Source organism: Oncorhynchus keta, chromosome 34, assembly GCF_023373465.1.
Source record: "Oncorhynchus keta strain PuntledgeMale-10-30-2019 chromosome 34, Oket_V2, whole genome shotgun sequence".
In the NCBI taxonomy this organism is placed as follows: domain Eukaryota; kingdom Metazoa; phylum Chordata; class Actinopteri; order Salmoniformes; family Salmonidae; genus Oncorhynchus; species Oncorhynchus keta.
In genome coordinates, this window is record NC_068454.1 from 26,347,304 (window position 1) to 26,365,529 (window position 18,226).

Here is an 18,226-nt window from a genome sequence, read left to right on the forward strand (position 1 = left end):
TGCACACACATGCATACCGACAACACAAACACAAATACACACACACGCATACAGACACAACACACTCATATGCTGTTGCTACTCTGTTCTTTATTTTACTCATATTGTTATCTACCGTGATGCCTAGTCACTTTACCTTTCATGTACATATCTACCTCAAATACCTTGTACCTTGGCACATTGACTAGGTACTCTATCTCCCTGAATATAGCTCCATTCTTGTGTATTTTATTCCTCTTGTGTTACTATTTTTGGGAAGAGGTAATAAGCAAGCATTTACTTCACGGGTAAGTCTACACTCGTTGTATTCGGCACGTGAAAAATCTATTTGATTTGAGAAATGAAGTTAAATAAACACCTATTTAATGAATAACGGCATCATTACACAAGATGAGTCAAGATAGAATCCAAGAGAATAAATCAGCCTTCTATGAGCTCAGGGGGTTTCCTAGATAAGATACCCCAGAACACACTAATAGAACACTAATTGAATATAAGGCTGCATTACTTGGTTATTCGAAATCGAATCTTGACCACCTGGTAATATGCAAACATCATCAAACATTCACATAGATACTGATCATAGCAACAAATAAACAGCCACCTAATTGGTTAATTGTGGTGTCCCCAGTTGGATAAGCTGTTAACGTCGGAGCCTGTGACAGGGTTCAGTGAGACGAGCCAGGCTAAGATCCAGCTGATCCAACACCAGGACAGACAGAGCCACATCAGACACCTGTACAAGCTGGCTATCTCTCTGGGAGGAGACATCAGCAACACTGTCCAGCAGTCGGTGAGACTGGAAGGCAACACCTCATCATTCACCACTGTTTGTTTGTTCGTCTTGACCCTGAGTTTATTTTTCATTGTGTTTGCACTCCCCTTGCTCCATGTGCTCTATTATTTAACTTATTTAAAAAAAACTTTGCATGCACACTAACAAATATTAGTATGCTTTTGAAAATCTAGTTAAATTACATGGCCATTATCTTATGATACAGAACTTCACTCTCCTTCCGTCCCAGCATGTCTCAGGGTTTACAGTGCGGCGTCTGCAGGAGCGTCTGGAGAGACTGGAGAGAGGTTGTGTGAACTGGAGCACCGAGGCCAACAGGTGTGAAGAGAGCCTCACCAGCAACCTGCGCTACTGTGTCTTCAAGGAGGAGATCACTGAGGTGAAACCCTCTCTCTAGCACGCGCGTACACACACACACACTGCTTCAAGGAGGAGATCATTGAGGTGAAACCCTCTCTCTAGCACGCGCGTACACACACACACACACACTGCTTCAAGGAGGAGATCATTGAGGTATAACCCTCTCTCTAGCACGCGCGTACACACACACACACTGCTTCAAGGAGGAGATCATTGAGGTCAGACGGTGAAACAACCCTTTGGCTTTATCTCAATAAGACTGTTAGTCTTGGTTATTCATCCCAATTTATATAACCCAGGCCCCAGATCAAGAGCTCAAGTATTAATTTGTGTTGGGACTTTAGGCTTTTGTAGTTGCTGGGACTTTTTATTGTCTGGCCTAGCAGCGTAGCATAGCACAGCTGTCCCGAGTCTAAATTTAGCTCCGGGACTGTGATCTTTGTCTCTAGAGGGCCTCTATTCAAAGTTACATTTTCCCCTCCCTCCCTCTCTGCCATTTGTCTCATGTCACTCCAGTCAGGAGGGCAGATTCCTCTCGTATCAGCTGTGGAAGGGTAACCCAAATAAAAGAGTCCTCAATACCAGGGCCCTCAGTCAGACAAGGGATCAGGAGGTCTCCCTTATTAATTAGAGATTACCTGGACATAATTATTATCTGCGTGCCATATGCAGGCCTAGACGTATGGTTGGTACTAGTCTTAAGTTCACACACAAATCTAGATTTATTAGTGTTCTGTTCCAAATCTATTCATGCTACTCTATTTTTACTCAAACACACCCTTTATGCCCGAGACATGATTTGTTGGGCCTCTATGGCAATTTGAAACTTTCATAAAACATGCTTTTATCAATATATAACTGTAGTTAAGATGGTTCGGAAATTAAACTTGTTTCTATTTGTGTTTTCTGTAGGGTTTCTATCTTTCACTGCTGGGTTGTCCATACCATAAATATCTCTACTCTTAATACACATACTTGAGATACCAATACTTGCGAAGTTAGGTCTTTGGGGTGAATCTTACCTGTCAGCTCCTGAGTGGCGCAGCTGTCTAAGGCACTGCATCTCAGTGCAAGAGGCGTCACTACAGTTCCTGGTGCGAATCCAGGCTGTATTACATCCAGCTGTGATTGCGAGGTGCGCAATTGGCTCAACTTTGTCGGGTTAGGCCGTTAAAGTTAAATAAATAAAATGTAAACTGGGGTGCATTTATTAGTTGGATTCCATTGCAAAATGTTTCCATTTGAAACAGGAACCGTTTACCCTTGCTACCAAATGTAAGCAAACCAAGCAAACAGAATGAAACTTGTTTTTGTTGCAAAACGCTTTCTATTTGGAGTAAACGGGTTCCGTTGCAGAACGTTTTGCAACAGAATCCGACTAATGAATACACCTCTGATGTCAATTATAATGTGTAGATTTGTCCCTTTATGATTAGGTTCCATTAAGTTGTGATTATATCTGGCCAGCAGAGCACTGTTGCCTTCTGAGAGATGAGAGCTCCCCTAAAAATGTCTTGAATATACAGTATCACCTGGCTTGGACCATTACTTGGATTGCATCTGACAGTATTTCATACACTGACAACTAACTGATACAGGTTGACATACTTCTTTTTAGCAAGGGACACCTTACAGTTGGCTGAGCATACCTACAGTAGACATATCTAGACATTCACCAAACAGTGATGCACGTGTACACTTATTTCAGGGGTGGTGTCAATTCCATTTCAATTTAGTCAATTCAGGAAGTACTGTAAACTGAAATTTCAATTTCAATTGTCCTTATTAAATAGCATTGGAATTTTCAGTTTAATTGACTGAAATGAAATGGAATTATGCCCAATCCTGTTTTATGTCATTTTAGACCAATAAACAATCATTTATATCTGCATGAATAAACAACGAGAAGATCAATTCTGAAAAAATATGATTTTCAATTTAATTACATTTTAAGTAGATTATATAATCAATATAATCTTAATAGTAAATACTCACTAAGCATTTAATATTAATAATGACTTAAGTAAATATTAAGCCATTATGTGTTAAGTATTAAGTAGTAATATTTGTAATTAGAACTTGAGAGAAGGACTTTTCTCTCTCTTTGCTGTGTCATAGTGTCACCATGAAAAAAGACAGACCATGTGGCTGTTGATGTCAGTGACCGGCAGCCATGGTTATCTAGCCAACACCCTTTCATAAGTATGTATGAGTAAACATGATGGCATCTTAGCAGCAGGGGCAGTTGCTGCTGCTCATCAGCTAGGATGAGACCATTTAAATCAGACTGTGCTCTCAGATCCTTATTCTACAGTAGCTAGCCCAAGCCTACTGCCATCAAGACTCAGACCATTCTGCTTCTCTGAACTACAGCAATCTCTTCTATTTTCAAATACTTGAAACAATACATTGAAAGTAATCACCACTGCTACTCTCTGTTGTTATCATCTATGTATAGTCACTTTAATAACTCTACCTACATGTACATATTACCTCAACTAACCAGTATCCCCATGTATAGAGTCTTGCTTTTGTTATTTTACTGATGCTCTTTAATGACTTGTTACTTTTATTTCTTATTCTTATCAGTATTTTTTTAAACTGCATTGTTGGTTAGCGGCTTGTAAGTAAGCATTTCACTGTATTCGGTGCATGTGACTTAAAATGCGATTTGATTTGAATGATTGACTATTTTGAATGAGAAGAAAGTTTTTTAAATTTTATGTTTTGAACTCTGATAATTGTAGTAATCTCAAAATAACACAATGGTGTGGTCTTAATGTCTTTTTAGCAAACCAATCAAATTCTTCTTCTGTATCTACTTTTATCGTTCCCTAAAGGTTATTTACTTTGGTTCTTTTAAGTTATCACTGAGTCAGAAGTCAGTCATGTAGTTCTCAGCAGCAGCTGGCTCAGTAGCTATACAGTGATTGCTTTGGCAAGCCCAACTCCAGCTACTTGGAGCTCCCGAGTGGCGCAGTGGTCTAAGGGACGCCATCTCAGAGCTAGAGGCATCACTACAGAGCCTGGTTTGATTCCAGGCTGTATCGCAACCGGCCGTGATTGGCCCAGCGTTGTCGGTTAGGGTTTGACCAGGGTAGGCCGTCATTGGAAATAAGAATTTGTTCTTAACTGACTTGCCTAGTTGAATAAAGGTTAAATAAAGGTGAGATAGTACAGTCCTGTTCGACAACAAACAGCCTTTCCTTAAGATTTCATTGAAACTCATGCTGTATTTTTGGATTTTTGCTTCCCCCTGCTGTGATTTGACTCCCCAAACCCCCCCTCTCTCTCTTTCTCTCTATCTCTCTTTGTCTCTCCGTCTCTACCTTCCTCCCCTACCCCCTCTCTCTCTCTGGGCAGTAAAACTCCCCATGTACCCAAACCCATTCCAGGTCGGGAAAAAGCTAGTAAGTTAGTTAGAGTTATATGAGGCTCCCAAAATGGGATGTGGAGGGCAGGGGGAGGTTGGTGAGGCTGCAGCTGTCCTGGTCTGACACATGAGCTGGCCATTCTACCATTGCGGATGCCTGTCGACCAGAACAGAAATGGCCCTGCAGTATAAATCATGTCCCCAGACTTAGCCATTAAGCTCACCAAAATAATCCCCCCAGTGACTGAATCTGAATCCAACCCTGCTCTGATGCACTGTTCTGTTTTCCTGGGATATGATACCCAGCCCCCCTCCTCTCAACCATCTCTCTGGTGGTGCTGTTAGATGGTACATGTTCAATGTTCTGTAACCGTATCAAGGGGAGTGAATTACAATTGATTTAGCTACCAACACAGATAAAAAAAACATGGGATGATGATATTGGATTTTAGGTCTTAACTGATTTAAATGTTTTGTATTCTGATTGAAAGCCTTTGTTATTAATATATATATATATTTTACATTTCAGCTGAGAGAGTCATTCAAGGATCTCAAGAAGAAATTCAACAACTTGAAGTTCAATTATATGAAGAGAAACGACAAGTCAAGGAACCTCAAAGCAGTTAAAAACCAAATCCAGCAGATAGAGATTTATAATGAAAAGTTACAGGTGAGACACATTTCCCTCTTTCCCTGCTGTTCAATGGTGTACATGCATATTTATTTAGCCTCTTTCTTTGTTCATTCTTTATTAATTTCTTTCTCTCTTCAACCAGGTATTGAAGAAGAGAATGCAGGCTTTCACAGTGAAAGTGACATCCAGCACAGAGAAGCATCTGAAAGGCAGTAGCCCCAGAGAGATAGAGGATGCTGTCAATGAGCTACAGAGACAGCTGGGGGACTTTGACAAGACTGTGGAGGAGTACAGAGGGAACCTGGACATGAGCGTGAAGCTGCAGCAAGCTATGGAGGAGGTGCATGGTTGGACAACACTTAAGAAGATACATCATTGACCCTATACTTGTCAATTATGGAAATTAACATATTGTCAAAAATCCTCACAAATTTAAGGGAATTGGATGTAGTATATTTTGTGTTATGATTGTTATGATTTTTCTGAATGAAGTGGATCAAACACGCATTTTCTCCCCTTATCTCTGGTGCAAATGTCTCACAATTCTTCTGCTTTTGAATTTCAGTATCAGTTCTGGTGTGATGAAGCAAGTGCTACAATTGTGAGAGTAGGGAAGTACTCTTCCCAGTGTAAGACCAGGGAAGCAGTGTCTATTCTTTACAAGCAGTTTGAGAAGTTTGTTTGGCCCACTGTGCCCCAGCAAGAGGAGAGGATTAGCCAAATCACAGAACTGGCTGTCCATCTGCATGGTAAGGGGACAGATCACACACAACAAACCACCATCTAGATTTTAGAAACAATTTTTTGGGTCTGGGTCATCTTTTTTTGGGATGGGTAAGGAAATGGATGCTTACGTAGCTTACTGTACATATAGCTGAACAAAATTGTTGTTTCAAAATGTAGGGGGGTCATGTCCCCCTGTCCTTAGTGGAAGTTACGCCCATGACACTGGCATTGAGGACTGTATGAATTGTCTTTAATGTACAGGTGCTGAGGAGGGAAAGAAGTATATGGAGAAAACTCTCACCAAACACAATGAGATAGTGGAATCGATAAAGGAACTTTGTAATGGATTAATGGATTTGGAGGCTAAACTACAGGTACGATGAATTTGTTGGAGGGGCCTAGTAATTTTCTTCAGTCATTTTAATAGAAAAGGACCTAAAAATATGTGACTTTCCTCTGATTTCAGAATGAGGCTGTGAAGGAGGAGCCTGAAATAACAAAAATGCATAATGTCATACAAGAGGAAAACAAACAAGAACAAAAATCAAACCAAGAAACAGAGAAAGCTGAGATGTACCCCCATGAGTCTCTTGATGTTGTAAGTTTATTGAGATGGAAACAGGACACTACTTTGTCTGCTTCAGTGGGTTTGAATCCCACTTCTGACGCCACCTGTAAACTGTAAAAAACGAACAAACAATAGTTTCAATATCACAATTGCTTACTCATAGTATGTTAAATGAAATGTGGGTTCCCTGCATTTATTCAGTCTGAGCTGAAAGAAACTGGACACACTCCTGAACTAACCATGGGAGGGAACGGGAAAGAGGTACCCATCAAAACATTAGAAAATACAAGAAGCAAGAAACCTCATATCCGCAAAACAAGGAGCCAGGACCTTCCAGACAAACGCCACCCAGAACATCACAACAAAGTGTTATCAGAGAGCAGGTACCTGCAACCGTGCATCTCCGCCACGATCCACACGTAGTTTAGTTTAGTTTATTTGCACAAATATAAATACAGTTTGTAACAGTAAGAAAACAAGAGTATGAGCAGAAAAAAGCCTAAAAGGGCTGGTCGAGTAACTTTGCGATCACACATACAACACACACACTCTCCCCTTACTCCCTTTTTCTCTTTTGTTGATATTTCATAATATAGATATTTTTGCAATTGTAAAGAGACTTTGGTTTGATGAAAAGGGCTATATGTATTATTATAATTATTATTATAGGTATCACACACAGAAGGCGTACTCAGAGATGAGCAGAGTGGAGACGATCACCAGCAGGTCAACACAGGAGAGTAAAGAGCAGCTGAGCACCTCTTTCTGCTGCACACACACCTTCAACCTGTCCTGTTCACCACTGGAGAGGGACAGGAAAGTCCATGTGCTCCAACAGGCAGGGATCAAGTCTCTGGTCACCTCTCCTACTCTTCCTCCTCCCCCAGCCTTCACTTCAGCTCCCAGCTTCTCTGATATACAGAGAGAGTTCCAGAAGAAGGAGAGACAGGGCCCTGCTCAGAGGAACTTCCCTGGGTTTCATACTTCTAATACTGATCAGATTGGTCTTCTTATAGTAAGTCCTCAGTAAAACTATTGGCTTTCTAATTATCATAGCTTATTATCATACTTTTTTTCTGGCCCAAAATCACATGAATAAGGGATGTGCATGTGACTATACATCAAATTTCAATCAATCAAATGTATTAAAAAGCCCTTTTTCATCAGCCGATGTCACAAAGTGCTATACATAAACCCAGCCTAAAACCCCAAACAGCAAGCAATGCAGGTGTAGAAGCAGGGTGGCTCGGAAAAACTCCCTAGAAAGGCAGGAACCAAGGAAGAAACCTAGAGAGGAACCAGGCTCTGATGGGTGGCCAGTCCTCTTCTGGCTGTGCCGGATGGAGATTATAACAGAACATGGCCAAGATGTTCAAACGTTCATAGATGACCAGCAGGGTCAAATAATAATAATCATAGTAGTTGTAGAGGGTGCAACAGGTCAGCACCTCAGGAGTAAATGTCAGTTGGATTTTCATAGCCGATCATTCAGAGTTAAAGACAGCAGGTGCTGTAGCGAGAGAGAAAGAGAGTTGAAAACAGCAGGTCTGGGACAAGGTAGCACATCAGGTTTGTGAACAGGTCAGGGTTCCATAGCCACAGGCAGAACAGTTGAAACTGGAGCAGCAGCACGACCAGGTGGACAGCAAGGAGTCATCAGGCCAGGTAGTCCTGAGGCATGGTCCTAGGGCTCAGGTCCTCTGAGAGAAGATAAAGAGAGAGAGAGAATTAGAGGGAGCATACTTAAATTCACACAGGACATTGGATAAGGCAGGATAAATACTCCAGATATAACAGACTGACCCTATCCCCCCGACACACAAACTATTGCAGCATAATTACTGGATGCTGAGACAGGAGGAGTCGGGAGACACTGTGGCCCCGTCCGACAATACCCCCGGACAGGGCCAACCATGCAGGATATAACCCCATCCACGTTGCCGAAGCACAGCCCCCACACCACTAGAGCGATATCTTCAACCACCAACTTACTACCCTGAGACAAGGCCAAGTATAGCCCACGAAGATCTCCCCCATGGCACGAACCTGAGGGGGGCGCCAACCCGGACAGGAAGATCATGTCAGTGACTCAACCCACTCAAGTGACGCACTCCTCCTAGGGATGGCATGGAAGAGCACCAGTAAGACAGTGACTCAGCCCCCGTAATAGAGTTAGAGGCAGAGAATCCCAGTGGAGAGAAGGGTACCGGCCAGGCAGAGACAGCAAAGGTGGTTCGCCGCTCCAGTGCCTTTCCGTTCACCTTCGCACCCCTGGCCCAGACTATACTCAATCATAGGACTTACTGAAGAGATGAGTCTTCAATAAAGACTTAAAGGTTGAGACCGAGTCTGGGTCTCTCACATGGATAGGTAGACCATTCCATAAAAATGTAGCTCTATAGGAGAAAGCCCTGCCTCCAGCTGTTTGCTTAGAAATTCTAGGGACGGTATGGGGCCCTGCGTCTTGTGACAGTAGTGTACATGTAGGTATGTATGGCAGGACCAAATCGGAAAGATGGATAGGAGCAAGCCCATGTAATGCTTTGTAGGTTAGCAGTAAAACCTTGAAATAGCCCTAGCCATAACAGGAAACCAATATATAGAGGCTAGAACTGGAGTAATATGATAACAAATGTTGGTTCTAGTCAAGATTGTAGCAGCTGTGTTTAGCACTAGCTGAAGTTTATTTAGTGCTTTATCCGGGTAGCCGGAATGTTACGGCGATGGAAAAAAGCTTTCTTGATAGGTTTGTCAAAAGACAGATCAGGGTCCAAAGTAATGCCAAGGTCCTTTACAGTTTTATCTGAGACGACTGTACAACCATCAAGATTCATTGTCAGATCTTGGGACCTAGAACTAGCATCTCTGTTTTTCCCGAGTTTAAAAGTAAAACATTTGCCGCCATCCACTTCCTTATGTTTGAAACACAGGCTTCCGGGCAGGGCAATTTTGGGGCTTCACCATGTTTCACCGAAATGTACAGCTGTGTATTGTTCGCATATAAGTGAAAGTTAACATTTTTTCCGAATGACATCACCCAGAGGTAAAACATATAGTGAAGACAATACATGCTATTATTGTGTATTTGTTTATTTTTTCCAATCCTTGCAGGGCGAGGCTTACTCCCAAGATGTATCACCCCTGCTGCCTCCCGCAGGTGGTCTGACAGAGGGGAACCTTCAGCGGCATAACCTCATGACAGAAGAGTCCCTGTCCAATGACGAATATGAGTGCACTTCCCCTGACGACATTTCCCTGCCCCCGCTCTCCGAGACCCCAGAGTCCAACATCGTCCTATCTGAGAATGACCTGGACCTGGATGGTTTCTGTCTCAGCTCCCAGTCCCACACCATTCATATCAACCAGTACAGCCACCAGTTACGCTCCACACGTAATAATGAAAACAACAACAGCCAGAGCCAACAGAGGATCAGAGAGCAGACTGAAAGCTGCCACTCTCCTACATTCGGCCTCAACACCAAGTTCAGAGAGGAGTCCTCTTCTTTCGTCCAGAGCACCCTGACTGTCCCAGCACCGATTCTGGTCTCAAACACACTCTCCAGTATTCTGAAAAGCAAGGGAATCCCCAACCTCCCTAATCTCCCAGCAGTCGCCCCCCTAGGCCTAAACAAGTGCCACCAGACCGTGTATTCCGTGCATGAGAGCTCTGTCACAGAGATGCAGGAGTGTGTGCATGACCCAAGCAGCGTGATGGTCCGAGGAGCTGCCGTGCCCTCTGCATTCCCCACTGCTGCCACCACTCGTTCTCTTAACACGCATGCTACCCCCTCCCCATTAACCACCACAGCAGTCACACCCACAGACCCGGGCCAAGACCCAGACCTGTGCAATCCAACAGCCATCAAAGAAGAGATCAGGCTGCCTGGTACCAGCCGGTCCGTGGGGAGCACCCTAGCAGGCCAGGGCCCTCCTCACTTCTCCAAACTACTGTCTAGTCCCACAGTTATGGAGGGATCGCCTGTGACCCTGGAAGTGGAGGTCACTGGATTTCCAGAGCCTACTTTAACATGGTGGGTAGCTCATAGGCATTAGTTGTAGTAATATACCAATATTTATCTAATAGTAGCATAGTGGCTGTGTTTGAAATGGTATTCTATTCACTATAAAGTGCATTACTATAAAGTGCCCTGTTCAAAAGTAGTGGACTAAACTTGAACTTTGCAACCTTTTGCCACATTTCAGGCTTCAAACATAAAGATATAAAACTGTATTTTTTTGTGAAGAATCAATAACAAGTGGGACACAATTATGAAGTGGAACGACATTTATTGGATATTTCAAACTTTTTTAACAAATCAAAAACTGAAAAATTGGGCGTGCAAAATTATTCAGCCCCCATAAGTTAATACTTTGTAGCGCCACCTTTTGCCGCGATTACAGCTCTAAGTCGCTTGGGGTATGTCTCTATCAGTTTTGCACATCGAGAGACTGAATTTTTTTCCCATTCCTCCTTGCAAAACAGCTCGAGCTCAGTGAGGTTGGATGGAGAGCATTTGTGAACAGCAGTTTTCAGTTCTTTCCACAGATTCTCGATTAGATTCAGGTCTGGACTTTGACTTGGCCATTCTAACACCTGGATATGTTTATTTTTGAACCATTCCATTGTAGATTTTGCTTTATGTTTTGGATCATTGTCTTGTTGGAAGACAAATCTCCGTCCCAGTCTCAGGTCTTTTGCAGACTCCATCAGGTTTTCTTCCAGAATGGTCCTGTATTTGGCTCCGTCCATCTTCCCAACAATTTTAACCATCTTCCCTGTCCCTGCTGAAGAAAAGCAGGCCCAAACCATGATGCTGCCACCACCATGTTTGACAGTGGGGATGGTGTGGTCAGGGTGATGAGCTGTGTTGCTTTTACGCCAAACATAACGTTTTGCATTCTTGCCAAAAAGTTCAATTTTGGTTTCATCTGACCAGAGCACCTTCTTCCACATGTTTGGTGTGTCTCCCAGGTGGCTTGTGGCAAACATTAAACAACACTTTTTTATGGATATCTTTAAGAAATGGCTTTCTTCTTGCCACTCTTCCATAAAGGCCAGATTTGTGCAATATACGACTGATTGTTGTCCTATGGACAGAGTCTCCCACCTCAGCTGTAGATCTCTGCAGTTCATCCAGAGTGATCATGGGCCTCTTGGCTGCATCTCTGATCAGTCTTCTCCTTGTATGAGCTGAAAGTTTAGAGGGACGGCCAGGTCTTGGTAGATTTGCAGTGGTCTGATACTCCTTCCATTTCAATATTATCGCTTGCACAGTGCTCCTTGGGATGTTTAAAGCTTGGGAAATCTTTTTGTATCCAAATCCGGCTTTAAACTTCTTCACAACAGTATCTCGGACCTGCCTGGTGTGTTCCTTGTTCTTCATGATGCTCTCTGCGCTTTTAACGGACCTCTGAGACTATCACAGTGCAGGTGCATTTATACGGACACTTGATTACACACAGGTGGATTTTATTTATCATCATTAGTCATTTAGGTCAACATTGGATCATTCAGAGATCCTCACTGAACTTCTGGAGAGTTTGCTGCACTGAAAGTAAAGGGGCTGAATACTTTTGCACGCCCAATTTTTCAGTTTTTGATTTGTTAAAAAAGTTTGAAATATCCAATAAATGTCGTTCCACTTCATGATTGTGTCCCACTTGTTGTTGATTCTTCACAAAAAAATACAGTTTTATATCTTTATGTTTGAAGCCTGAAATGTGGCAAAAGTTCGCAAAGTTCAAGGGGGCCGAATACTTTCGCAAGGCACTGTATATGGAATAGGGTGCCATTTTGGAGACAGAGTATTTGGTGCAAGTGATAAATAGTAGAATTTCATCATTTTAATCAAATATTTCTATTCTTTTTATTCTTCATTAACATGACAAGTTATTAGCATAAACGGTCACTGCTTATAATACAAGCAAACTGTACACCAATGTGTTTGGAGTATTCTATAAATCAATTCCAAAAGGATCGTTCAGGTGGAGAGAAGACACATTGAGAAATGATAAGATCGATTTATATACTGCATGAATAGTGTTACATATGAAACTCAAGTCATTTTTTGGTGGAAAACATTTATTCCATTTAATTTTACTCAAATAATTTGTGATTTTTTTTTTTACTAATCTTACATTTGGTTTTTTCTTAATTTTTAATAACATAACTTTTATATAACACAAGTTCGATCATTAGTCACTTTAATAGAACATTGAATAATCTAATTGCTTGGATTGATTGTGTTTCAGCTCACCCTCTGATAAATAGGAATGTGATTTGTGTCTTTCTTGTGTTGTGATTTGTGTTTTGTGTTATAATTCACTTCTTGCTTCAGGTTCAAGAATGGAGAGAAACTGACCAATGATGAGCACATAGAGCTGTCACAAAAAAAAGGCAAACATGCATTGTTCGTTCAGAAGGTCACTGAGACCGATGCAGGCCTCTATGCGTGCCGGGCCGTCAACCCAAGCGGCACCCTGTCCTCTAGTGCCGCTCTTCAGGTGAAAGCACGTAACAACAGCTGTCCCGAACCAGACTACGCTCTTCTCAAGCTGGACTGGCACACTTGTTTTGGTACTCTGTGTTTTCTCCTGTACCTCCTGTACTCATTGCTGTTATGAAGTAATACAAAATATTATATCAAGCTTAACCCTAATTTTAACTGTGAAATCTGTAAGGCTGCTTGAGGTGTCACTTCTGAACCTGATCCCAATAACTATTACATACTACAACCAAAACACCAACTGTGTGTATGAATGTGAGCTTAATTTATTTGTAGTTTAGACAATTGTTTAATTTGTGCATAAAACCAAATTATATCTCAACTTCAGTCAAAATATCCTTAATATTATACTTATATTTTATCTGATTTTTATCTAAGTTAGTGCATTTGATTCTGTGCCTCTGACCAAATGTCCTACAATTAATGAGAGAATAAGGTATATTTATTAATAAATGCTAAAAACAGTAATTTAGCAATTTCTTCAGTTTCAATACTGTATTACAGTGCATTCGGGGGAACTATTAAGACCCCTTGACTTTATTTCACATTTAGTTGTTTTCATCATCATTGTATACACAATACCCCATATTGACAAAGCAAAAACAGGTTTTTAGACATTTTTGCACCCCCAAAAAAAATTTAAAACGGAATTATCACATATACATATGTATTCAGACCTTTTGTTCAGTACTTTGATGAAGTAAGTACCTTTGGCAGTGATCACAGCCTGGAGTCTTCTTGGGTATGATGCTACAAGCTTGGCACATGTGTATTTGGGGAGTTTCTCTAATTCTTCTCTGCAGATCCTCTCATGCTCTGTCAGGTTGGATGGGGAGCGTCGCTGCACATCTATTTTCAGGTCTCTCCAGAGATGTTCGATCGGGTTCAAGTCTGGTCTATGGCTGGGCCACTTAAGGACATTCAGCCACTTGTTCTGAAGCCACTCTTGCGTTGTCTTGTCTGTGTGCTTAGGGTCGTTGTCCTGTTGGATGGTGGACCTTTGCCCCAGTCCTTGCAGCTGAAAAACACCCCTACAGAACAATGCTGCCATGACCATTCTTCAACGTAGGGATGGTGCCAGGTTTCCTCCAGACGTGATGCTTGGCATTCAGGCCAAAGAGTTCAATCTTGGTTTCATCAGACCAGAGAATCTTATTTCTCATGGTCTGACAGTCCTTTAGGTGCCTTTTGGCAAACTCCAAGTGGGCTGTCATGTGCCTTTTAATGAAGACTGGCTTCTGTCTGTCCACTCTACCATAAAGGCCTGATTGGTGCAGTGCTGCACCGAACTTCTTCCATTTCAGAATAATTGAGGCCACTGTGTTCAATGCTGCAGAAATGTTTTGGTACCCTTCCCCAAATCTGTGCCTCAAACTAAACCTGTCTCAGAGCTCTACGGACAATTCCTTCAACCTCATAGCTTGGTTTTTGCTCTGACATTCACTGTCAACTGTTGGACCTTATATAGTCAGGTGTGAGCCTTTCCAGATTATGTCCAATCAATTTAATTTTCCACAGGTGAATTCCAATCAAGTTGGAGAAACATCTCAAGGATGATCAATGGAAACTGGATGCACCAGAGCTACATTTTGAGTCTCATAGCAAAGGGTTTGAATACTTATGTAAATAAGGTATTTCTGTTTTTACATTTTGTATAAATGTGGAAAAATGTCTAAAAATCTGTTTTCGCTTTGTCATTATGGGGTATTGTGTGTAGATTGACGAGGGAAAAAATGTTTTTAATCTTTTTCAGAATAACACTGTAACGTAACAAATATGGGAAAGGGTCTGAATACTTTCCGAACGCACTGTATGCCCTTCCTATAAAAGTCTCAATCTTTGAGATATGATGGTAAATTGTGTTAGCCAAGTCCCCTTAAATATCAATGTCTTTCAAATAAAGTAATGCTTCTGATATCTAAAAGTTGTATGTATTGTTTGTGCTTTCTCTGCCACTACATTGTCATAGCTGTTTTATGGTTCTAGCTACAATTTAATGCACATTTATCAAACATTTCAGAATGAAAGATCTGTAGGAAGAGAACTGAGGTGTTCAGTTCTTGCATTTTACTAGTCTGCATTATGATTGGGAAACAGTCTACCTAGGAAAGTCAGTTAAGAACAAATTCTTATTGACAATGACAGCCTACCCCGGCTAAAATGGCTGAGTTAAGCTGAGTTAATTGTGCGCCACCCTACGGGACTTCCAATCACAGCCGGATGTGATACAGCCTGGATTCAAACCAGGGACTGTAGTGACACCTCTTGCACTGAGATGCAGTGCCTTAGACCACTGCACCACTCAGGAGACCACACTAAAATCATATAACCACATGAAACTACTCTCACCTATAACACAATTAAATAAGCAATGAAAATGATCACATGGCATTTTGACATACAAATAGCACTTGGTTTCAAAGATACAGCATATCTGTAGTGTTGAAGGAATACCTCGTATGACATTACTTGATTTGTAGCTTTGCCTCATTAGTTCACGATTTGTTTTACAAAACAAAAATAAATTAAATGTTTTAGTTATTAGGTAAGACAGTTGAAAAAAATATACTAATAACTGGATATCTCAGACTGTGCCTTTAAGGTTGTCTGTTCTGCTGTTGTACTGTATGTTGTGGGGTAACAAAATCTCTCAGGTCGAGCTGTGGTTCCCTTTTCTCAGGTTACACCTCTTCACTTCCATGTACCTCTCTCTCCATCTCCCCACTCCACTAACTACTACTTCACTCCGGAGATGATAAGGCTGGCTCCAGTCCTGTGGTAGAGGGCTGAGATAATAGCTTGAGATTGGCCTGCCTGAACATTTATTTGCAACAGATAGAGGAGTCAATGTGACTATTCTTGATAAAATCACTAGTATTTGACATGCAAACACCCCATTTAATTCCTGCAGTTACTCAGCAGACATTGACGGTAATTAAACAATTTATTCTGAGACTTTATTTTGGTAAACATTTGTGTCTACTGATTGACTTACCTTCACCTTGAACAAAGCACAAGCTCATCTAATTTGAAGAATATATCCTGCTGGACCTACTTGACCTAATCAAACAATGTCATACATACAGTAAATAGTTAAACCTGGTCTCCCCAGCCTAACAATGTCATACATACAGTAAATAGTTAAACCTGGTCTCCCCAACCTAACAATGCCATACATACGGTAAATAGTTAAACCTGGTCTCCCCAGCCTAACAATGTCATATATACAGTACATAGTGTAAGCTGGTATTCCCAGCCTGTGGATCTACTCATCAGTTCTTGTCAAAGCCAGAACATAAGGGTATCCTGGTGGGAAGAGATCTCTTCCTGGAGTGTGTCATCTCGGAAAGCCTGCTCCCCGTGTCATGTGGTTAAAAGATAGTGTGGTTGTAGCTTGTGGCGAAGGCGGGCAGGTGAACAATTAAACTTGAAAACATTATACACAAACGTACAACATACATACATCAGACAATTTAAAAACGGAAGAACAGGCTTGTAAAATTACATTATTGAACTTTACATGACCGTTTTAAAGAACGTTATGTGAATACCAAGTAACACAATTTTCCACACAAAAAAAGGTCAGGACATACAGGCATGTTTCAAAACAGAAGTCGACATTACACATAAAAGTCATTGCTCATATTCCTGTTGGACCTGATAATATTTGAGTTGTAAAACACATAAGCACACAAGTCCAGGACTACGCTTAGTCGGTGTCTGGGAAACTGTCCCTACATGTTTGCGGGGTGTATTTAGCCTACCGACAGCTAATCCAAAGAGGGTTTTTCTTGAACAGATGAAAATAGCTTTATTACCCTACAATGTCCGATTTAAAGGCAAAGTAACACTCACGTTCTGCTAAAAAGGAGTGTTGTTGTGCCAGATTCTGGGAAGTATGTGTGTGTTGCTAAGAATGAAAGGTGAAGTCTGGTGTTCTACAAAAGTGGTAATCAATGGTAGTTGCAGGTAAACCCTTACATTTTTTAAAATCCTCTACATGTTTGAAATAAGAAAAGTTCATTTTTTCTTTAACCTGAGTACATAACTGTCCACAAATGTGAATTTGGGACGGGTGATTTTAATATTTTAAGAAATGTGACTTCTCAACTTCTGTTGTCTGTGTTCCCCTGGCAGGGCCGAGTCAAAGTGTCTCAAAGCCCTGGCAGTCGTCATGATCAACACACTGAAAATACAGATGGGAAAACACTTCATTCATCCTCAACAAGTTTAACAAGATAAAAATGTAAGATGGTCAGGAGGGAAAATATGGAGTCTGGTGACTTAAATAAAGACAATGTATTAATTGGAGTTTGAAAGACTGGCATGAAATACTTTTTTATTAATACCGTTCTAATGTATTGTCCAAAACATATCTGAATGTGTTATTGGAGTGCTGTCTATTTCAGTCTTTATGTTTTGAAGAATAATCTGTGAGTGAGCATGTTTTTGTGTCAGAGAATATATGACAATGAGAAATCATTAGATACAGACTGGGAAATATTTTATAGGTACAGACTATGATGCAGACTTTGTATATGAAGACAGGTAAACTTACACATACTAACATAGATGCCACAAGTATTTAGCAGCCATATGTAAACACTTCCCCTGTACCTCTGATGGCATAATTTGTTCCAGTCAAGCTACTGATGTGATGGGGGTAGCCCAAGACTTGAGTGACAGGCACAGCCTCACTTTCCATTTGGTCAATAAATTAATTTCAGTAAGTACTTTTACATTTTAGAACAGAAATGGACATAGTGGTAGCATTTGGGGATATGAATGATTGTTCTTATTCAAAAGGAAAGTCATTCAAAGCTATATTTTGTGTTAAAAGTAAGTCTGATGAACGCAAACATTGACAACAGAGACTGGACAATGTTAAGTAAAGTGAGTGACAGGTTTGGGCTTGCATAAAATGGATTCCAATCTCCCATCATCCCCTCTGGGTGGCAGACCAATGAGGAGAGCAGATGCACTGATGATGGGGATTTGCCCAGGGGTATAAAAAGTAACACAACCATATTGTCACTTCTGAGCAGTTGGAGCATTCCCAGCCTTGCCTCGGGTGTAGGGATTGCATAGGAAAAAGAGCAAAACTACACAGCTACACTGTGTGGTTTTGTTTTTGGGTTTCTTTGAGGCTAAACTGTTCTCACATTGGATTTTCTGACATTTCTGGATAAGGAGATTGTTTCTGAAGAAATACAACTTCTGGGCTTCGCCCCATCAAATCTAGGCACTCTTGTGGATACAAGTA

The 18,226-nt window shown here is 41.2% G+C and overlaps 2 protein-coding genes across 2 annotated transcripts in view; both read left to right on the forward strand.

The window, feature by feature from the left end:
• The window catches only part of LOC118366874 (coiled-coil domain-containing protein 141-like), a 52,782-nt gene extending 37,901 nt beyond the window's left edge, over positions 1–14,881 (forward strand). Inside the window, exons 16-26 of the mRNA XM_035749672.2 lie at positions 632–793; positions 1,026–1,175; positions 5,059–5,199; positions 5,306–5,503; positions 5,729–5,912; positions 6,151–6,263; positions 6,356–6,487; positions 6,659–6,840; positions 7,127–7,472; positions 9,569–10,488; positions 12,796–14,881. Coding sequence (XP_035605565.1) covers positions 632–793; positions 1,026–1,175; positions 5,059–5,199; positions 5,306–5,503; positions 5,729–5,912; positions 6,151–6,263; positions 6,356–6,487; positions 6,659–6,840; positions 7,127–7,472; positions 9,569–10,488; positions 12,796–13,081 — 2,814 coding nt within the window. The 3' untranslated portion in view covers positions 13,082–14,881. The remainder of the gene's footprint in view (positions 1–631; positions 794–1,025; positions 1,176–5,058; positions 5,200–5,305; positions 5,504–5,728; positions 5,913–6,150; positions 6,264–6,355; positions 6,488–6,658; positions 6,841–7,126; positions 7,473–9,568; positions 10,489–12,795) is intronic.
• A 3,132-nt stretch (positions 14,882–18,013) lies between these two features.
• Positions 18,014–18,226, forward strand: part of LOC118366639 (titin-like) — a 180,290-nt gene continuing 180,077 nt past the window's right edge. The window contains exon 1 of the mRNA XM_052493512.1: positions 18,014–18,223. The gene's annotated coding sequence lies outside the window, so the exon portion shown is untranslated. The remainder of the gene's footprint in view (positions 18,224–18,226) is intronic.